The 24,682-nt window shown below is 37.4% G+C and overlaps 1 protein-coding gene across 1 annotated transcript in view; it reads left to right on the top strand.

Annotated features, from left to right (window-relative positions):
* CSMD2 (CUB and Sushi multiple domains 2) overlaps positions 1–24,682 on the top strand; it is a 948,969-nt gene that overhangs the window by 598,681 nt on the left and 325,606 nt on the right. The window contains exons 7-10 of the mRNA XM_066586981.1: positions 4,123–4,200; positions 10,053–10,140; positions 12,320–12,444; positions 19,624–19,745. Coding sequence (XP_066443078.1) covers positions 4,123–4,200; positions 10,053–10,140; positions 12,320–12,444; positions 19,624–19,745 — 413 coding nt within the window. The remainder of the gene's footprint in view (positions 1–4,122; positions 4,201–10,052; positions 10,141–12,319; positions 12,445–19,623; positions 19,746–24,682) is intronic.

Below are 24,682 nucleotides of genomic sequence, written 5' to 3'. Positions count from 1 at the left end.
GCTGTTGTATTTTGGCAGTAAAGAAGAAACATAATGATGCACGGATTTAGGACACATCAGCAGTAGGATGTGCGGGATCTATTCTATTCTAATCTCTTCTAGGCTGGCCTTAGGTTAAATAGTTCCCTATGTGGAATTTTCTTTCAGCACCCCCAGCCATCAAACAAATACAAATTTTAAGTCATGCAAACAAATGCTACCTTCATTAATCAAATAATATATATTTGCATGCTATATGCTAAATAAAGTCATTCGTTACAATCACATTGTTATGCACAGAGGATGACATGGGACCCCGTTCTACCAAACTATATATATCTTAAAGGGGTATTCTCCTTGTCAGACCACCACTGATAAGCATCATAGATTAAGGTGCAAAACAACATATAAAATGTCTGAATTTCCATTTCAATACACAGGTTTGTATATATGTATTCACTGTCTGGAAACTAGACACCTGACCCCGGGGTATAGCACAAGTTTTCTGTGGATCTGCTAACTAAACGCCTCTCTAATACGAACCTCACATGCTCGCATCCAGGACCTCTCTAGAGCTGCACCGGTCCTCTGGAATGCACTACCCCAAAACATCCAGACAATCCCCGACACATGGAACTTCAGACACACCTTAAAAACACACCCCTTCAAAAAAGTATACCAAATCTCCTGATCTAATCCCCTCCATTCACAATATGCCCCCTGCACGTCCCCACACTTTCCACTTTGTCTATTGTGTACATCTCCTGCCCCTGTACCTCTTTATCACCCCTTCCCTGTTTGTTTCCTAATTACTGAATACCACATGTAATGTATGTACCAATTGTGTTCCCCTGTGCCTCAACTCCTGCCCCTGCACCTCCCATATTACCCCCAGCCCATTTGTGTCCAAATAATTGTATACCACATGTAATTGTTGTATTGTTTGTGTTACCTCATGCTTTTATAGCGTTCCGGAATAGGTTGGAGCTATACAAATAAAGATTATTATTATATCTAATATAAATAAGCCTACACACTTTTTCTTGCACCACACTTTGACCTCTTTGCTGTAACGTTGGTGGCTGATATTGGTGTCATTAGATGGCACACATGCTCACTGCTGCTGTAAAATCATCAAATGTGAGTTTAATACATTCAGGGAGCTGTCAGGTGGGTTGAAAGTTACAATGTTAAGTCTATGGGCGGCGCTGCTGTGCTTCAGGTATGCGCTGGAATGAGTGAAGCATTGCTAAGCAACACAGCATACACTGCTAAGAGCGATAGAGAGACAGAGAGAGACAGAGAAAGAGAGAGCGATAGAGAGACAGAGAGAGCGATAGAGAGACAGAGTGAGAGACAGTGAGAGAAAGAGCGATAGAGAGACAGAGAGAGCGATAGAGAGACAGAGTGAGAGACAGTGAGAGAAAGAGCGATAGAGAGACAGTGATAGAGAGAGACAACAATAGAGAGACAGAGCCAGAGCAATTGAGAGACAGAGTGAGAGAGCAATATAGACAGATAGAGCGATAGAGAGACAGCAATACAAGGAGAGACAACAATAGAGAGACAGAACGAGAGAGCGATAGAGACAGAGAGAGACAGAGAAAGAGACAGCGATAGAGAGACAGAGAGAGAGCGATAGAGAGACAGAGAGCAATAGAAAGACAGAGAGTGATAGAGACAGAGAGAGCGATAGAGAGACAGTGAGAGAAAGAGTGATAGAGAGACAGTGATAGAGAGAAATACAACGGTAAAGAGACAGAGAGAGAGCAATCAAGAGACAGAGTGAGAGAGCAATATAGACAGAGAGAGCGATAGAGAGAGTGAGCGAAAGAGCGATAGAGAGAGACAACAATAGAGAGACAGACACAGGGAGAGCAATAGAGAGACAGAATGAGAGAGTGATAGAGAGCGATAGAGAGAATGACAATGAGAGGAAGAGCAATAGAAACACAGAGAGAAAGCGTTAGAAAGAGAGATAGATAGTGAGACAGACAGAGAGAGAGCAATAGAGAAACAGACAAAGAGAGCAATAGAAAGACAGGCAGAGGGTGAGTGATAGAGGAACAGAGAGAGTACACTAGAGAGACAGATAGAAAGAGAGAACGATAGACAAATAGATAGCAATAGAGAGACAGAGAGGAACAGACAGAGAGAGCAATAGAGAGACAGAGAGAACGATAGACAGACAGAGAGAGCAATAGAGAGACAGAGAGAACGATAGACAGAGAGCGAGCGATAGAGAGACAAATAGACAGAAAGAGCGATAGAAAGACAGAGAGCACGATAGACAGACAGACAGAAACAGACAGAGAGACAATGAAAGAGAAAGATAGAGAGAGGCAGACAGAGAGAGGGACAAACACAGAGAGAGAGGCAAACAGACAGAGAGACAGACAAACAGAGAGAAAGACAGACAAACAGAGAGAAACCTGTAGGCTTTTTTATATTAGATTTCTGCTCCAAATACAAAGTGACCCTCTAAATAATCACCTAACCAAGCAGATTTAGAAGTTCACAACCACCACTTTTGAAACATTTTATGTTTGCCAAGCAAACATCAGGTCAATCTAGTTATTACAATGGGAAAACCGAGTGATCTGAGCAATTTTTAACAAGGCATGGTCATCTGTGCCAGATTTGACAGGACTATTGACAGCGAACTGAGCGCTGGTGCACTTGTATGACCAGCGCTTCATTTATTCTCCTCCACACTGCAGGGGGTGCAGTAACCCTGCAGTGAGGAGAACAGGTACACAGGACCCCCGATCTCAAGATCAGCAGATATCTCAGCAGTGAGACCCCCACCAATCAGTAAGTTATCCCATATCCTGTAGATAAAGAATATCTTGCAATTCTGGTACAACCCCTTTAATCTAGACTCTTTAATACATTCCGAACCATGATTAGATTCCACATTGAGTTTAGGCCCCAGACACTTAAAAGAGTTTTTTTTATAAAAAACATTTATCAACTATCCACAGGATTGGTGATAAACATATGATTACAAGGCATCTGACAGCTAGGACCACCAGCAATAATGAGAATGGCATTTTCCCTGTCCACCTAGTGAATGGAATGGCAGTGTACATGCGTGACCATTGTTCCATTCCCTTTTATTGGACTGAAGTAGATAGCAGAGTACATCACTCATCTATCGCAAATGACAGTAAGTGGAGTGGTGGTTACAAATGCTCATGACCGCTAAGTTCAAAAGTTCAGAAGTCAGACTTAGTGCTTAGACTTCCAGCAATCATACATATATCAAATGTCCTTTGGATAAGCAATAAATATTTTTTTATGGGAAACCCCTTTAAAAAACTTCAGACCCTAAACTAGATCCTAAAATTAATTCAAATTCCACATTCCTAAATAAATACAGACCCCAAAAGACCAAAGACTGGACCTAAAATTAATTTTAATCCCCAGACCAGACCCCATGATTACTTATCGCACCTCGCTGGGTCCTCTTAACCTCAAGATGCCCAGCACCAAAGCCTTGTATACGGCACTGGACACATTGTAGACTAAATATCACTATGACTGCTACGTCAATAGTGAATTTGCATAATTGTCCCACAATCAAATTTACGTATTTCAGATGCACTAAGAGGAAACAAGTGCAAGCACAGAGAGAACATACAAACTCCATGTTGTCCTTAGTCAGAGTCAAACCCAAGACGACAATACTACAGTAACCACTAAGCCATCTTGCTGCAAATATGCTTTGCATTAATGGTGTAATTACTTTTTAGCTGGCCTCCAGTATATATCTAATATATTGTATTAGGCTCTTTTATGATGTTTTGGCATTTATAGCCCCTCTCTTTCCAAACGGTAATATTGTTTAGTCCCATTAGCTTATCACAATGGCTTTTTCTTTAGCCCATTCATCCGCTTTGATCCTTATTTTGTCAAGAAACCATGGAAACAGAGCAGTTTATATGTTTCAATGAAATATTATTTTTATGATGCAAATTGAAGATTGCAAAAAAACAGATTTTTGAATGCTTCCTTTAGGACAGTATTTTAAGGTTGTGTGACACAGAAATGTGCAAATAATATGAATGAAAATTATATTAATAACCTGTACATTGCTTCTTGCACTGGCTGACATTGGTTATTTGGTCTAAATCCTTCTAGTGAAAAAACAAATGGAGATGAAATCCAGAGGAGTCAAACTTCTCCCCAACAAGGACAACAACCAGAAGACATCAGTGTGTAAGTGTTTACTAGCATTTCCTACACCTTCATGCATTGCCATTACCAGACCATACCTCCTGCATAATCCAATGTGGATTGATGGCTCTCCTTTCACTGCACATAGACCCATTACTGTGGGTGGCGGGATGCTTTAACATTGCCTTGTCTCCCTTATACCAAGAAGACAACAGATATCACTGCATATTCTAAATCAATTTATTAGTAAAAGATAAGAACCCATAAACTAAAACATAAAAGGATCGATGTAAAAATCATAAAATGGAGAGAAGCTAAAAATTTCTCATTAGTGGAAATCATTTGCCCAGAATTCGATGAGAGCTTCTAAGATAGCCAAACACTTGGCTTTTAACACACATTCCAATAACCTCTTCGTACTCGTCTGATGTGAACAGGTTAACTTTAGCAATAGTTAAAAAGACAAATCCTGTTGAAACTTCCATAGTTGGACCTTAGACCCTAAGGGCAGCATGTAAACAAGTGCCTTGAGGGGGCACCTACAGATGTATGCCCTCTGCCTAGGTTTCATGTTTACAAAAGATTTTCACTCCTTCGTCTGCACCTGCTCTCTTGGAGCTTCTAATACTGTGTCCGGGCAGCTCATCGAATATTGTTGGCTTGAATAAAACCAGAGAGATCCCTGTGTAAAGGACACCATGCGTTATTCGTATGTCTTCTCTAGGAAAGGTCAACTACAAATCCCATAGATTTTCTATTTGCTCCAGCACTAGGTGAGTTGCTAGGTGAATACACATTAAAAGTTTCAAGTCTTTAAACAATGTTAGGTCTTTCTTTTGAGTTAAGGCTTCCATCACAGTGCTAGTAGCATGCGGTGTATACATTTGCTATTGTGGCACATCTAATGTCACAGAATACTCCCGGTTTCTGAGGTACCTCATTTGCTAGGATCATCTCTGCCGTGAACGTCATAGTATTGCTTTGCCAAAATATATGTAGGCATCTATCAGTCCTGGCAATGTCTGAAAGCCACAGGTTTTACAAAGCTTGTTCTATAAGGAAAGATTTAAGGCTCTTAAAAGCTGCCACATCCGTTGTATAAATTCTTCTGCTAGAAACAAATAATTGTCCCAGCGCATTTCTATCCTCACAGGCTGCACTTGTTCCTAATGAATGGATTAGGAGTCGGCTAGTTAAGGGTTAACCCTTTGAGTGATGGATGGGAGAGAGATGCCAAAGAGGCTCACCCCCGTGAATATGCGCCACTGTATCCTGGGCCAGTTGCCATGGCAACACGGCAGCACCTGACGGATGTTTCCAGCTTCTCTTTTCCATCTCCCTCTACTTTTTCAGAGACTCAAAGCTGCCCCTCTTTTCTCTGATGCTGTAGTTTTAGGAAGTTAGACCACAGCAATACATTTATTAATTAGTTCTATGTATTATCTGCTTGGTGGCCCTGTGTCACAAGCCGAAGCTGAGATCTGTTTGGTATCCTAGCTTATGTTGCTTTTCAAACCTAATTTGAAAAGCCATATTGGACAGCTCATTTATTAGGATGCTCATTTCTGTTAGGCTGTATATTAGTAAGCAAAGGTGACTTTTCGATATTAATGTGTCCTGGTGTGTAGAATTAGAATTTCTAATATAAATGTTTGTTTTTTTTTAAATATGGTTAAATATTGGTTACATGTACCGGTGACACAAATCGTCATTGCAAATATTTCTAGCCAACATATACTGTATGTACCTTAGTATACATTAGCATGTATACATTCCATAATACAGCATTAAATGAAGAATAACAGCAGAGATTGAAATAACTAAAATACGTAAGGCATAAATAAAAAATAATAATATCATAATAATATCAAGTTTATAAATTTTTCAAATTTCTTTAAGAGATATGTATAGCATATAACACATATTGCTTTCTCCTGATGTCAATTTTATTTATTTTTGAGATGTGTTAGCACGTATCATATCATCACTTTATTTGTTTCCATCAAGGGATTCGTAGGTGACTATTAGGGTATGTTCACACATGCTGCGTTTGCTATGAATACAAAAAATAAAAAATTGCACCAAAATTTACATCAAAATCTGCACCAAATGATGTGGATTTTGGTGTAAATTTGCTTTAAATTTTTGCCTCTGTTGAAAGTCACCGGAAATCAGACACATGTGAACATACCCCCTTACACGATACATTTACAGTATATAGACCTTTTCACCAACATATAAGGCATTAACACTGACTGCTATTTAAAGTCCAATTACCATTTGCATTTACTGTTAAGTAGAGAGTCAATTCTTCATGGTCTGTGGACTGACTCGTGGCTTATCAAGATGATAGGTAAAAAATTACCACTTTATCTATTTATTTCCATTATACGTGTCTAAAAGAAAAAAAAAAAAGAAAATCTAGATTTTCTAGAACCGTATGATACAACAGAGAGGGCGGACACTTTTCTAGCTATTGGGGCCTTTATATGATGGTATATTTTTCCAGTTCCTCAAAAGTTATGAAGCTGAATAATCTTAATCTGAACCCATGTTTCGGTAACTAAACAGCCTTAATGTTCCCAGCCTTTCTCCCACCATGGATAAACCAAACATAATTCATAATAGCAAAACTGAACTTAGGCAAAGAAGTGAATTAACAAGTGCAATGCTCTCTTCACATTTCTGATAGGCTCCGAGGTCAACGGTTACAATATTTTAGAATGAAAAAAGGAGTAGTCTACAAGACTATTCTTGTCATCGAGAAGACTACAAACCAGAAATAAATCTGATGGACCCCATTATCAGTCTTTGGGATCTCTCAAGATTTGTTGGGATTTGTTTGATAATGCATCTGTCATGGTTCAGTTAAGAATGGAAGCCATGATGTTGTGTGAACAGAGCTTTAGCTATATATCTCAGTCATGCATGAGAGCTGCTATATTTTCATCAAAAGGAAGATCGGTCAAGAGAAAGGTCTAATAGTTGTATTTATACAATTCACCAGGTTTCTCTTGGAGCAAGCTTTTGACCTGTTGCAATTTAGATAGTTTCCTGGAACTTCAGAAATAACCTGGCGGAATTCAGAGGAACACATAGGGCAGCATCGGAGGCCAGTACTGAGTCATGGGATAATAATACATTTGTTCTGGAGATCTGTTTGTGGTTTTCTTTTTCTCGTAATGGACATGGTCTCCTCATTGAATTGCATTTGTCATTCATTCATTCACTCAATCCACTCAGATTTTCCAGTAGCTTTAGCATACAGTAGTTGACTACTGTGCTGACCTGAACTTTTTTTTTAGGTGAATTTTGTTTTTCTCATCTTCATCAATTCCTTTTGTCCCAAAAGAGATTTATTGATAATCCATTTGACCTCCGTAGTGACATGAAATACATTAACTAGTCATGTCTTCACCTCGTCACCAATACTAGTAAGGGTTGAAAATATTCAAAGGCTATTTCAACCCGTTTCACCTATAGTTTGCATTTTTATGACATTTACTGTATTTTTAATTATGTGTTATCATAGTCCTTACACCTACTAACATTTCTCATTGTAACTAGATATTATCCATTTTTTTATTTACCCAGGAAGTCAGAGCACCGACATCTTCATTTGCTCCTCAGACTTTATTTATAATATCTTGGTTCGACCATGGTTAACTTTACCTCCAGGGCTTTTTTGTCTTGTGTCTTTTTTCTTCCCCTCCTTTAAGTTAGGAGCAGCAGTGTGCATAATATCAATCTATTCTACTTCTGACCAGACGTTGGTCTGGCTTTTTTTGACACACTGATTTACCATTTAGTGACCAGCCTATGGAGGGCACAATAGAAGCAGACATAATATACCAAGGACATCACATTTGTTACCGTAAACAGTTTTAGAATAATCTAATGAGCATGGACACATCACGGGTTTTGATTCTGTAGACGTCAATGAAGAACGTTCCGATGACTTAGCTTAGTGTAGGACATTTCTAGAGAGAGTTTAATATAGAATAACTTAGCAAGTCTAAATATATCAATATAGTCAAGAAGTCCTGTTCTCACATCTCCTTGTGTTTAAGATGTGATAATGTTACATTGCTTTCCTTAACCCATTGCATGTTTGTGACTGTGGCACTAGTGAAACTCCTTTATTCCACAAATTGAGTAGGCTTTGCATAGTATTCATCCTCAGATTTCTGCTTCTGTCTCCATAGCCACTTATGTTTTGCCAGCAGGCTACACAAGCGTCTGTATACTAATCCTTCACTGTTACTGACATGTCACACCTAACCATTTTCACTTATCCTTCACCCAGTGTGCCCTCTGAGTTCTGCTTCATCACATACATTTCTTTCAATCACCATCTTACATATCATTATTCTGTGCTTCAGTGTCCATGCCTCGCCTACCTATATCACATCCATTCACAATGTGCTCACTCTTACTTGTTTTTTCTTCCTCGGTGCCCACTGTTCCTTTACATTCATTTTAACTATCATAATGTAACATTTAAAAGAAAAGTTAAAATTCAATGAACGGCTTGCATTCTCTTTTAAAGAACCCTTTTAAAGAGAGCGCGTTATGTGTCTGTCTAGCATATACATACAGTAAATACATTTTATATGTACAGTATGTTTGGTCACAAAAATCCAATCTACTCTCTAACTTCAGTAACAACCTCACGAGAGGGAGAAATTGTGATAACACTTTCTTGCTTGTTTTCATAATTTTTGATGCCGCTGTTAAACCAAGAATGTCGAATTTCATTACCAACATGACCTATTGAGGATGTATGGGGATCCAATGGTAGTAAATAAGCGGATACACAGAATTTGTGGTATATAATGCATGGAATAATGTTCAAGCCAATTTTCTTGAACACAGCATTTACATGTCCTGAGAATGCTTGGATGTTTCCATTGGGTTTTCCAGGCGAAGCTCCATGACCATATGTTGGCTGAGTATCAGCATTTTTTCATTCAGTCCTGGGATGTGGGTTATATAAATGATAATATACAGTATCTAGAAGATTGCAGTATATAGTGAATAAGCTGAGTGTAATAATATATCCTAGTTTGTGTCCTGTTGCTTAGAATTCATTTCCAGTTTGGATCATACCACTTATCCATGCGGCTGTTAGGAAATATTCCAGGTAATGTTTCCAATTAATGGAAACATACAGAATGCATATCCACATGCTATATCCCTCCACTGCGCTGGTGATGTTAGTGTCTGTGAATGTGAGTATGCCTGAATGTGTGCTACCAATAGGTTTCTAGCGTTCTATACTGGTTGAAAATCACTGATCTCTGAATATGAAGTTATGTCTAAGGAAAAACACCATCTCTACCAGCATTAAGAAATTACATCACAATCTCTTTTCAAGTCTACAAGTGATTCCTTAATCAAATATTACTTAAGGATTCCAGAAGAAACATCCCAGTTTCAAGTTAAGACTGCTACAATGAGGCTTTGGTGCTTTATGCCTCTGGAACAAATGCATCCACCCATCCAGCTCCGTAGAGCCAAGTTTCCTTCTGTTCAAGTTTACTAGTTCCTCCTGAGCTGAATGGGTGATCCTACTATTAAAATTGGTAAGAAGTCCTAATAGGTTTTAAGGCTAATTATATTTCTGAAATCTAAAATTGCTAAGTGATAAGAATGCATTTTCCAAATTGGAATGCGTGCCAGCATCAAGAGGAAAGTGGGAGGGAAGGTTTTTGGTTTGGAGAGCAAATCATGTTCATTCAATAACCTTATTTGTAAGTGAGACATATGAAACCCTGAAATGCCAGTAACTGTCTGTATACTTATGTGATTACATTATCCAACAGTGTTGCTGTTACAGTCAGCCGTGTGTGGAGTGATTCCTCTCTGTGTATGCTCTCTCTTTTGCATTTTAGTAACTCAGGTGGGTGTTTACCAAGGACACCACTTGTGTCCCGACCCAGGAACTCCAGAACATGGAAAAAGAATAGGTTCTGATTTTAGGTAAGAGGCCAGTTTTCCTGCTTCTTAACTCATTTTTCCTTTCTGCAGCTGATGGACTCTCCATAATATTAATGCCAAAGTATCGGATCTTGGCCATGGGATTTTTTTTGGAGATGAATGTAATCAATGTAAATATCCAACTTTAACACTGACATTTAGACATGTCATAACATTGCATTGTGAAGGTCTATAAAGGTGGGAACCCCTGAAATTCACCAGAAAGAAGAGGTCCATGACACTCTATTGGATACCATCCCATTCCTGACATCTAAGATTTCTGACGATAGAGTTCCTTTTACTTCTCATGAAGGTTGTGGACTCATCTAGGGTTTCCAATTTAATAACATTCTTTAAACTGGTTACAATTGGTGCTCTACTTCACAATTCTGCTGCTTGACTTTGATATTACTGGAAAAAAAAATTGCTTGTCTTATGAATAGTCCGCCACTGCATTACACTTTATATCAGATGCTAAGAAAGCTCCAATGAGGATTAAAGGTTTCCATATGTAATACTACAATATATGTCGATCATCAATTAGATTAAAGCATATAACGCAGTTGTGTCTTAAGCCTTACAATGATGTCAGTACGTTACTTATGTGCAAAGAAGCGACTGTTATAACAACTTAAGGTGTCAACCTTAGATGTCACACAAGCTGCGAAGCTCCAGATGTTTCCACTTGTAGATACAGCATAGAGCGTGGGTAATAGGATCCAACAAGTCTATGTAGATTATATCATGTAGATAGAGACATCATCTGATTTGTATATTGCAACAATGTAAATATGAAAGTCATACTTCATTTCAATTTTTCTGCCGTTTTTATGAACATCATCAACAATTTGTACATTTTAGAATCAAATAAATGTAATTAAAATGTAACACAATAGAAATGTTAATGCATTTTTTTGTAGTTCTCACACTTTGGTATTTTCTTTGTTTTTTAAATACTGATGAATTGGAGACATTTTGCTGCCGTGTAGTAAAGGTCAAAGAGCATGTACAATATTGATACAGAATAATAATTCCTGATATATGAAAATAAATTGATTTCCAAAGTAATTTAGGTCTCAGGAACCACATGGTAATTCTATTCTGTAATATATTTCCCATATTCCTGTCTATTCATAAATCATTGCATTGTCCTGAAACACCATGCCAATGTAGCAGCATAAATACAGATATTTTATCCAATATGAATCCGTTGGAGCCTTAGACAGCAATGCACTTTTTATGTCAGAATACCTATTTACTTCCACTAAATATTTGGTTTTTAGAAGCACCTGAAGTAAACAGCACAGCATGACCAATCTATAGATTAAACTTGTGAAAACAGGTGCCCTTTTGCATACAATACTATGTATAGGTGCCCTGCTCTGATAGGTTAACCTTATAAAATGAACACATTCTGCCAACAGATGGGTCTTGAGATGCAATGCAATGTTATTCTCAGTTCCCTGGCCACGAAATCATCTAGAAGATTTGTAATGACAGTGATAAGACAATAAATCATAGAGCTGCTGGGAAATACTGGATATCAATATTGTACATTATGCTGTTTTTGTAGAAAGAGGGAGAGAAGAGTCGATATTTATCAAACATCTCTTCAGAATAGAAGATTGGGTTCTGGAATGTTATCAGGTGGAGCAGGAAATCAATATCTTACAAATACAAGGGTTAATTCAGACCTCTTTCAGTTGGTAGGGACTAATGTGGTTAGAAAATTAGAAGGGGAGCACATCATGAGAAAAGCTCATTGCTGCTTATTGAAGAATGTAGAAAAAAAAACAAAACAATATTGGAATGGCATTTACTTTCAAAAAGTATCCTTCATCCACCATATTCTGCGAGAGCGTCTGTTCTTCCATCAGGTATTAGCGCCTGCATTATCTTCCTACAAAAGATGACCCCTACACCTGTGCTAGCCACAGGTCACAATGTTTATGGGCAAGTAAATGCTGCTTCTAGCTGTTCCCATTTCATTAAAACATTATCACCTTACCTTTCACTTTTGCATATCATCAAATGTCTATAGAAAATGGCAGGTTGCTTGGCATAACTTACATTGTGAAATCTCCAAAGTTCATATTGCCTGTCCTTTTATGATATTTGCTTCTAATTTATGGGAGTAGCTATTCCCTCCACAATCCCTTTACACATGTGTTATTCCCGGTAGGCTTGGTTCCAGCATCCAGTTCCTGTGCAATGATGGTTATGACCTGCAAGGTTCCAAAAGCATCACTTGCATGAAAGTGAGCGACATGTTTGCTGCATGGAGTGATCACCGACCTGTTTGCAGAGGTAACAAAGCAAGAACCCTGTAATGTATATTATTAGAGATGTACTGTATATCCAGATATAACTATTATCATGACAATATTCTTTTTTAACTATGATATACTGCATGGATTTTGGATTGCATAGGATGACTAGGCAATGAGTATTCCAGAGGTGTAACTTGAAGTTTCTGGGCCCCAATGCAAAATATAATGCTTTATTCATAGTACTGGGCTCCATATATGGAGAAGAGAGGCTTTATGGACCCCCCTAAGGCTCCTGGGTCCCAAGGCAAAACCTGTAACAGGGTCCCCAACTATAATCCTTTATTCATAGTACTGAGCTCCCTATATGAAGAAGAGAGGCCTTATGGGCGCCCTAAGGCTCCTGGGCCTGGGTGCAACCCCATCCCTTGTATCACCTATAGCTACACCAGTAGTACTACTTCAGCCTGGTTCTGCACTGTACTAGTAGAGAAGACTATATGTGTTTACATATGTATTAGAATTTGTAAACTGCAGTCATAACATCATTCTTAACCCCCTACAGTTTAGGACAAGCTCTGTTGGTTCTACAGCAAAAATACATTTTTGAACAGTTTTGAACAAACAGAGCTCCTTTAGCTTCAAATGATTGTAGTTCCAGTTCTATCCGTGCTGCCAACATGCTTTTGGTGATATTTTAAAGCCAGGACGCTTGTCCTTAAAATGACACCATAGTAACATAGTATGTTAGGCTGAAGGAAGACAATGTCCATTTAGTTCAGTCTGTTTTAACCCCTCCTCACCTTCCCCCATGTTGCTCCAGAGGAAGGCAAAAAGAAAAAAAACGACGAGCCAATTTAGCTCATTTGCCTTCCTGATTCCATAATGGCTTGTCAAAAGCTTGTCCATAGAGCTACAGCCATTTGAAGTGGAATCGGGAATACTGAACCTATAGCTGTCATTTTTCAGTGTGTGTGCTGAGCATAGAGGGAGGTGGATGAGCATAGAAGATTTGTGATGCTCTTATCTTTCTCCCTGGTGTAACATGGATTTTTCTTCATGCTATCACACACTCCAATCAATCTTTTTCCCAGAAAAAGTGTAAAACAATGAGGACTTGCTCATGTAATCACGCCTCTACACCATTTAACCCTGCAGGTGCTGCACTCATTGCTGACTGTGGCATCTACTCATTTTTTCCCTTGCAAAAGGCTTTTAATATTAAAAAAATAAAAAGAACAGCAAAAAATAAATAAAATTGGTGTCATCACAACAATAACATTCTGTACTATAAAATATTACATTATTTATCTAGGAAGTAAGTTCCGTAAAAAATAAAAAAAAAAAATAAAATGCCAAAATAGTTATTTTCTGTTCAATATAGGCCCCTGCAGTGACTTGGCGCTCACCTCCAACCGGCGTCTCACTCTGCTCCGCTCCGGCTGTTGCACAGCCGTGCATGCGCAGACCTGAGCCGGCGCGTCACCATTGACGTTTCTGTGTGAGTCTCTGTGAGGCTCGTACAGAAATAGGACATGCCATGATTTGTTCACGGCGCGAGTTTTCATGCGGTCAAATTGCTGTCTAATGCAATCCCATGGCTGCGAAATTCTATAGTACCAATAAAAACTACTAGTTGACCCGTATAAAATAAGCTCTCCGACAGCTCTGTTGACAGATAATAAAAATGTTCTGGTCTTTGAATGTGGTGACACACAAAAAGTCTTTTTGCAAAAAAAAAGGTGATACTGCGTAAGAGCTCCTGCACACTTGCGTTTTTCTTGCGCGTTTTCTTCACATGATATCGCTGCGTTTTTTCCACTCATTTGTCAATAGGACTTTGTAATGTTAAAAACGCATCGCAAGTTGCCACTTTGCAATTTTTGTGCGATGCGCTTTTAACATTAGAAAGTCCCCTTAACAATCGCGTGAAAAAAACGCGCAAGAAAAACGCAAATGTGCAAGGAGCCCTAAAAGTAGTAAAACATAATAAGTGGTTGTGTTATATTAGTAATAACCTAGACAATAAGGCCGCCTCAGACATGCTCTTTTTACCGCGATTAGCGTGTCGCTTTCAGCAGCACGCTAATCGCGATACAACTCTCCAATTGTTTTCAATGGGACTGCTCACACATTCGCAGACAGTCACTTGAGCTGTTGTGATTTTCGAGCGGTGCATGTTCTATTTTTGGTCGTTTCAGCTATTTTAAACGCTGTACGTCACCCATTGAAAAGAATGGGCAGCATTTTCAGCAGCACAGCTTGGTACCGTGTTTTTGACAGAGCTAAATGTCCTAGCTACACTATGTGGAAAACAAAAAAGCAGGCACCATCCGAGTCCCTCCCGCTGTTCTCTGGCGCTCCTGTAGGCTTTCCATGCAGTTGTCAATGCTGACAGAGCATCTATTGCTGGTAACGGGAATTGAAAACCCAGCCTCCAGCAAGAGATTGCTCTGATTGGTTCTGAAGCGCTGGCTTGGCCAATCAAAGCTGGGCTCAATGAACCAATCACAGCCATTCAAGGCGACAAAGTTCTGCGCCAAATATATTAACATGAGACATTAATTCAAATCTACAATAAAAAAGTGACATTTTCAGGAAGGTTTTTAGAAATTTAATGTGACTGTTGGGGGAGTTAATCAACATATTATCAATCATCTGCATCACCCTTTTCGAAAGTCTGCACTGTCTACTATGCATCTCCTAAAATTAATGCCTCAGTCCACTAATGGAGTTAACCAATGTAATAAGTCCATCTGAAATGATGGCGTATGATAAGTTGTTACATCTACAGTACAGCGGACATGCTTTTGGATTTCCTGCACTGTGGACCTGCAATGGTTACATCTCCAGGCCGAACTTCTGTGTCCGTAATATAGACATGTGTCCTGGCCCAACTGTTGGGTTTACTGACCTGAACTGTCTCCATCATAGGAATATACTCATGTAAAACTGGCCTTATACACAGGGGCCTGAGATAGACTTGTACAAGTCCTGTAAGATTAAGCAATACATTTATTCTGTTTTTCGGGTCATGTGAGGTTTCTCTACTTAGTTCATTCTTATGATTAGCTCTGCTTCAGCATTTTTTTACCCTTGCACTGTCCATAAGCGCTGGAAAATGTCAGGCACTTAAAGTGTTAATGCTTGATCACACACATTCAGCCTTCTAAGAGGGTCATCTTTTTTGCTGCTGTCTAAGCAAGTAACACTTTATGTGTTCCTGTTGACTTCTTGAATCACCAGCTGTGAGCAGTAGAGCATGCCATATATGACAAGTTGCTTCTGACACCCACCAGTGCTGCGGTGCCATAAAATCGCTGTTGGTGGCCGCCTGAACAAGAGTGGACACCAGCCGTTCCCCGATACTAATGGACATACCCTGATACTATACATGTCAGAATTTTATTCCTGGTCACCCCTTCATGTACATCTCATGGTAAATAGTGAATTTATATAATACTAGTTGATATCTGTTGGCATCTCACTTGCTGCACTATCACTACTTTTGTCAGTCACTTATGGCAGATATACCGCATGTTATAATTTGGCATTTCATACAACAGCAAAGCAAAGATTATAGTGTCTTGCTTACGAGTTCCCAAATACTATAGGACTGCCAGGGGAATTAACACTGCCAGCAGCCATTTTCTTCCCTTGTCTACTGGTTCAAGAAAAAAGGCAATCTGCTATAAATACCATTTCGTTTTATACTTTGGTTTGTGCATTGTTGGAAAATTGCTGCTTGTAAGGGTGCGTTCACACAGCCGAGAAAAGGGGGTGAGTTTTGTGCATTGCGAGATTGCCAAAACTTGCATGAAAATGCAACCAATTATTTAAGGCTAAAACAGACTGATGAATGCACAAATACGCTCGCCGCTACGGAGCGCATTAGCGCATGAACCAGATAAAATTCTTTGATTTTTTTTACTATTGCGCGCTGGTAAAAAAAAAGCAGGAAGATAGGTCCTGCCCTATTTTTCTCACATGAAGAAAAACTACGTGCGAGAAAGATAGGGCAAGTCCAATCTTTTCTCATGTGTAGAATCCTGTAGTGAAAACGAAACCATTGAAATCAGCGGTTTAATTTCGGCAAGTTTGACGCCCATGAGTTTCATGGCCGCAGATTGGGGCCAAAATCATGGCCATTTGTCTAAGCTCTCACAATGAGTATATTTACATGAGCGACTTTTCTCTCACACCAATGCTACGAGACGGAAAAATCGCAGCATGTTCTATTACCGTGCAAGTCTCGCATACGAATAGGACATGCAGATATGTGGTCTACCATGTTCGTGTGCTTTGCAATAAAAGTCAGGTGGGGTATCATCTCTCCTTAGGGAGAGCACCTAGAAGGTGAGTGAGGAGACTTATAAGGCCATGCATGCATCTGGGTAATATGCAAATAAGGAACATGGAACAATACCTCTATAGCGCCCCCTATTGGATGGCATCATTCTTTTAAATCAATGCTTGACACTTTATACAGGTCTGTAGCCAAGCCAGGGTCCTACTGCACACTGATGAGGGGCAAAGACCCTGAAACAGCTGTCTGTGCATGGATTCTGGCTTGGCTTTCAAATCCCAATCATTGCTCTACAGACCTGTATAAAGGGTCAAGCATTGATTTGAAGGATTGCTGCCATCCAGTAGGTGGCGCTGCAGAGGTATTGTTCCATCTTCCTTATTTGCAATACAAGTCATGCTCAAGAATTCCAGGCATGGCTCACTGTCACCCATGTGAATGCAACCTCAGGCTGACAGCAGGATGCCGGATCCATGCTATGGCAGAAAGAAGCTATACCAAGTGGACACCATTGACTATAATAGGGTCCACCTGGCTTCCATTCCATCCTTCGGCATTTTGTGCTGGATCTGCTCTGGAGCCTCTGGCACAGATATGAACATAGCCTAAAGATGACATTGTAAATAACACTATGATATAAAATAGCTATGTATGCAAATTCCTATGCTATTATTGGAAATTCACCTTTTCTATTGTTAACCCCGATTCTTCATGGAGTGTTTAGTATTACGGACACATTATAGTACATTAGCAATGTTACGATACGAGATACTGAAGATAAAGCAGATTTGTATTGACTCTGGAAGATAATTAATTTTTGACGTATTGCACCAGCACCCTCTGCTCCCTGTTGTGAAGCTGAGAAATACCCTGGTGGAACCTGATGTACATGTCACAGAAGTGTAGCAATGCGTCTGTCAATCTGCCAGGCATTTGGTGGGGAGTGGTGATGAGGGAGCATTAACATTGCATTAAACATTAGAGCGGCTGCGTCTGACGGGGGCATGATGAATTACTGGGGTTTTGTAAATGGAATGGAAAATAATTGTCACTGCCTTTTGTACAGTAATGAATGGGTCTTCTCCTACTCCTCTGCCCAATACTAGCTGTCACAAGGTCACTTAGAAACATATTAACCCTTTGCATTCATTCGCGAAAAGGTTGACGAGCAAGCCAAGAACTGTCCTGTGGAATGGTGGCATGGGGGCTCGTTAATTAGCATTCCTTGTTGTCACTGAGATTTTTCAGCCAGCCATCGCATTTCACTGCAGCACTGTCCTAGCAACACTTGATATTCAGAGCCATACACCCACCCCGAACACACTCCACGCTCAGGGGAGGAGGAGACAAGCCTAGCAGTCTTCATCGGGAAGAATGAAGGAGCCAGAGTCTGTCCAGATCAGCTGCTTCTACGAAATATTCCCCCTCCCATCCTTCTCCATGATACTAGCTGAATAGAAAAGCCTGACTTAACCTTTCTTGTGCCAGATGTTTCTGCTTGGCTAGGGATAAGTTTTATTGTGCATTTAACTTTGTGGCTTCTTATATACGTGATCGTCAGTCACCATGACGTGGGACTGTTTTGTGAGACAATATAACACCCGATCCTGGGTCTCAACCAATTGTCTGTATCATGTGCAGCATTCTTGTAGATGATGACCTTAAATCCATTGACTTATCCACAGCAACTGAATAGGCCTAAGGCATTGGCCATCTGTGCCTCGTATGTATTCCTATGTAGAAAGTCATTTATACAGTCTCAAAAATGCAAAAGACTCATTTACTGCAAATCTGGTGAATCAGTTGTAACATCTTTAGTCTTTTGTATCCCTATGTATGTACCATACATATTCACATGCACAGAAATGAAGACACTTAAGGGAACCTGGGTGCAGTTTCATGTTACCGAAGCCACTAGGAGCATGCAGCATCAACAGACATTGTCATTACAGATAAATATAGTTTACTATAGAGCCTCGCGTGGTGCGACGTGCTAAGGAAGCAGAAATACAGCCCTAAGTTCTTGCTCACAGCCTGAAGGTTCAATCCCTGCTTGTTTCAGGTACCCCGGCTCAAGCTTGACTCAGCCTTCCATCCTTCTGAGGTCGGTAAAATGAGCACCCAGCTTGGTGGGGGGTAATAAATTACCTGAAAGCGCTGCAGAATAAGTTGGAGCTATATAAATAACAAGATTTAATTATTTACTGTGCCATGTAAGAGAAAACATAGTGGTCCCTAGGCATAGAGAGGAATGTCCATTGGGCAGTTTCCCTCTAAATACACCCTGCCCAGCTCAACTTCATTATACGACTTGTCAATCAATCTGAGCTGGGTGCGGAGAAGCCAAAGGGAAGCAGCAGATTCTTCTCTCTCTTTTTACAATTTTTTTTGTTTGCAACTAGCCCATGGTTATTACAGCATAATGCTGTTGCAGGTCCCCTTTAAGTCAAGAAATCATTTGATTTGTGTCTAGAACAGAGTGTGATTTAGAATTTAAGAGTAAATGATATTGAAGAATTGGTATTTTAATACTCTTGAAGATTTCCAGGGGGCATCCATGGCTTCAATTCATCTATTTAAGCCTGGTGTAATAGCTGAGCTGTAGCGAGACAGTACAGTATGTCCTCAGTGAGTGAAACTATAATCCTAATAGTTATAGAAAAAGAGCAAATACTATATAATCATGGGTATTGACATTTTTATGATATGGTGCATTGTCAGCACATTATCACACAGTAAGGGTACATAGACTTGCTATATCAGAGTTTTGTCATATTAAAAGTTTAGTTTTCAAATTTCATCTAAAAGCTATAAATAAATGTCAGTTTCCCAGATAAGCCAACACCATCCAACACAAAATTTCATAGTTTATGGTTCAGATGACCTAATATATTTTCTGATCTTACCCTACAGCAAGAATGTGTGACGCTCATCTTCGGGGACCTTCCGGGATCATCACATCACCTAACTATCCAGTCCAGTATGACAGCAATGCACATTGTGTATGGATCATTACAGCCATCAATCCATCTAAGGTAAGATAACAGCAAAAGAATGTATGAGTATATAAAATATGATATGCCACAGTGAAATATCCATACATGTATATGTGTATGCTTAACCATCATTCCTTGTATTCTTTGTATTTGCATACTGAACTCTGTAACCATGTAAAAGTACAATGCAGAGGCCATGTTCTATTTTAAAGTGCAACATCCTAATATTATACAAAATTAATACAAAATACAGCTTAGTGACATGACTTTAAAGCTTGAGTATATTTACCGCGCACCTTCATTTAGAGAATGCATACAAATGAGTTGTGTGACACAGGAGATGCCACTTATCTTGAGATGATAACTAGATAGATAGATAGATAGATAGAAAGATAGATATTAGATAAATAGAAATATAGATAAATATGAGAAAGATAGATGGATAGAAAGGTAGATAAAAAGATAAATAGTAGATGGATGGACATAGATAGATAAACACAGATAGATAGATAGATAAATAGATAGATAGATAGATAGATAGATAGATAGATAGATAGATAGATAGTATATGGATAGACATAGATAGATGATAGATATTAAAGATATAGATAGAAATATAGATAGATAATATATAGATGGACATACATAGATAGATGATAGATATGACATACATAGATAGATAGAAATGAGATAAATAGATAGATATGAGATTGATAGATAGATAGATGGAAACAGATAGATACAAAGATATATAGATAGATAGACATAGATAGATGGACAGAGATAGATAGATAGATAGATAGATAGATAGATAGATAGATAGGACAAAGATAGATAGATGGAAACAGATAGATCGATAATTAGATGGATGGACATAGATGATAGATATAATAGATATATATAGATATGACATAGATAATATATGGATGGACATACACAGATAGATGATAAATATGAGATAGCTGACATAGATAGTTGATGGACACAGATAGATAAATGGACATAGATAGATGGTATATGGATGGACATACATAAATAGACATAGATAAAAACAGATAGATAGATAGATAGATAGATGGAAACAGATAGATATATAAATAGATAGATAATTAGATAGATAGACAGAGATAGATAGATAGAAAGAAAGACAAAGATAGATAGATGGAAACAGATAGATGCATAATTAGATAGATGGATGGACATAGATGATAGATATAATAGATATAAATAATATGACAGATAATATATGGATAGATGATAGATATGAGATAGATAGATAGATAGATAGATAGATAGATAGATAGATAGTAAATAGATAGACATAGATAGTTGATGGACACAGATAGATGGAGATAGATAAATGGACATAGATAGATGGTATATGGATGGACATACATAAATAGACATAGATAGATGAAAACAGATAGAGAGATAGATAGTAGATGGATGGACATAGATTGCTGATAGATATAATAGACATAGATAGATATGACACAGATTATATACGGATTGACATACATAGATAGATAGATAGATATGAGATAGATAGATAGATAGATAGATAGTAAGTAGATAGATAGATACATAGATATGAGACAGATAGATATTAGATAGGTAGAAAGAAAGATAGTTAGATATGAGATGAATAAATATATATGAGCCAGACAGATATGAGATATATAGAAAGATAGATATGAGATAGATAGATGAGAGATAAAAAGAATGATAGATAGCAGATGGATGAACATAGATAGATATAGATAAATAAATAGATAGATGGACATAGATAGATGGAAACAGATAGATAGATAGACAATTATATAGATGGATGGAAACAGATAGCTAGATGGACATGGATAGATGGAGATAGATAAATGGACATAGATAGATAGTTGGACATAAATAGATGGACAAGAATAAATAGATGGACACAGATAGATAGATTGATAAATAGATAGATGGACATAGATAGATCGATAGATAGATACATAGATAGATGTGATATAGATAGTAAATGGATGGACATACTTAAATAGTTGATAGCTTTTAGATAGAAAGATAGATAGATATGAGATAGATAGATGAGATAGACATATAGATACTAGCTATATAGATAGATAGATGGACATAGAAAGATAGACATAAATAGATAGATACATATATAGATATGACATAGATAGTATATGCATGGACATACATAGAAAGATAGATAGAAATCATATAGACGGATTGTCATAGATAGATGATAGATATAATAGATATAGATAGAAAGATACATAGATGGAGATAGATAGATGGACATAGATAGATAGATAGATAGATAGATAGATATGAGACAGACAGATAGATAGATAGATAGATAGATAGATAGATAGATAGATAGATAGGCATAAGATAGATAGACATAGATAGCTAGATGGACATGGATAGATGGAGATAGATAAATGGACATAGATAGATAGTTGGACATAGATAGATGGACAAGGATAAATAGATGGACACAGATAGATAGATAGATTGATAAATAGATAGATGGACATAGATAGATCGATAGATAGGTAGATACATAGGTAGATATAACATAGATAGTAAATGAATGGACATACATAAATAGTTGATAGGTATTAGACAGAAAGATAGATAGATATGAGATAGATAGATGGGATAGATGTACATAGAAAGATAGACATGAATAGATAGATAGATATGAGATAGATAGTATTTGCATGGACATACATAGAAAGATAGATAGAAATCATATAGACAGGTAGATAGATATGATATAGATAGATATGAGATAGATAGATAGTAAATGGATTGTCATAGATAGATGATAGATATAATAGATATAGATAGAGAGATACATAGATGGAGATAGATGGACATAGATAGATAGATAGATAGATAGCTATGAGACAGACAGATAGATAGATAGGCATAAGATAGATAGACATAGATAGCTAGATGGACATGGATAGATGGAGATAGATAAATGGACATAGATAGATAGTTGGACATGGATGGACAAGGATAAATAGATGGACATAGATAGATAGATTGATAGATAGATGGACATAGATAGATCGATAGATAGGTAGATACGTAGATAGATATGACATAGATAGTATATGGATGGACATACATAAATAGTTGATAGCTATTAGATAGAAAGACAGATAGATACGAGATATATAGATAGATAGATGTACATAGAAAGATAGACATGAATAGATAGATACATAGATAGATATGACATAGATAGTATATGCATGGACATACATTGAAAGATAGATAGAAATCATATAGACAGATAGATAGATATGAGATAGATAGATAGTAGATAGATGGGCATAGATAGATGGACAAAGATAGATAGACACAGATAGATAGATAGTAGATGGATAGACATAGATAGATAGATGGATAGATAGATAGATAGATAGATAGATAGATAGATAGAGATAGATAGATAGTTAGCTAGATAGACAGAAATAGATAGATAGATAGATAGATAGATAGATAGATAGATAGATAGATAGATGAGATGGACACAGATAGATGGAGATCGATAAATAGACATAGATAGATAGATACTAGATAGATAGATCTAGATAGATATGAGATAGATAGATAATATATGGATGGACATACATAGTTAGATAATAGATATGAGATAGAAAGAAAGATAGATATGAGATAGATAGATAAATATGAGATAGATAGAAAGATAGAAATCAGATAGATAGATAGATAGATAGATAGATAATAGGTATGAGATAGATAGATATAGTTAGATAGACACATGGACATATATAAATAGATAGATAGTAGATGGTTGGACATATGTAAATAGATAGTAGATAGACATACATAGATGGAGATAGATAAATGGACACACAAAGATAGATAGACAGATAGATAGATATGACATAGATAGATAGATAGATAGATAGATAGGTAGATAATATATGGATGGACATAAATAGATAGATGATAGTTATGGTATGATATAGATACATGAGATAGATAGATAGATAGATAGATATAGATATAACATAGATAATATTTGGATGGACATACATAGATAGATGATAGATATGAGATAGATAGATAGATATAGATAGATAGACAGATGGAGATCAATAGAAAGATATAAATAGACAGATGGACATAGATAGATATGACATAAATAATATACGGGGGGTACATAGATAGATAGTATACGGATGGAAATACATAATTACATGATAGATCTGATAGATAGAGATAGATATAAATCAGATAGATATATAGATGATTGATAGATAGATAGATAGATAGATTATAGATAATATATGGATGGACATAGATAGATAGATAGATAGATAGATAGATAGATAGATAGATAGATAGATAGATAGATAGATAGATAGATAGATAGATAGATATGAGATACATAGTTTATGGATGGAAATTCATAGATACATCATAGATATGATAGATAGACAGACAGATGGACATAGATAGATAAATAGTAGATAGACACAGATATATGGAGATAGATAAATGGACATAGATAGATATATAGATAGATATGAGATAGATAGAAAGATAGACAGATAGATAAATGGACACAGATAGATAAATAGACATAGATATATACATAGATAGATATGACATAGATAATTTATGGATGGACATAGATAGATAGATAGATAGATAGATAGATAGATAGATAGATAGACAGCTAGATAGATAGATAGATAGACAGCTAGATAGATAGATAGATAGACATGAGATAGATAGATAGATATGAGATAGATAGATAGATAGATATGACATAGATAGACATAGATAGATAAATGGACACAGATAGATAAATAGACATAGATATATACATAGATAGATATGACATAGATAATTTATGGATGGACATAGATAGATAGATAGATAGACAGACAGACACAGATAGATAGATAGATAGATAGATAGACAAC

Source organism: Eleutherodactylus coqui, chromosome 1 (genome assembly GCF_035609145.1).
Source record: "Eleutherodactylus coqui strain aEleCoq1 chromosome 1, aEleCoq1.hap1, whole genome shotgun sequence".
NCBI classification, from domain to species: domain Eukaryota; kingdom Metazoa; phylum Chordata; class Amphibia; order Anura; family Eleutherodactylidae; genus Eleutherodactylus; species Eleutherodactylus coqui.
The sequence above is the reverse complement of the archived record's forward strand: the minus strand, read 5'-3'. Positions and strand labels throughout refer to the sequence as shown.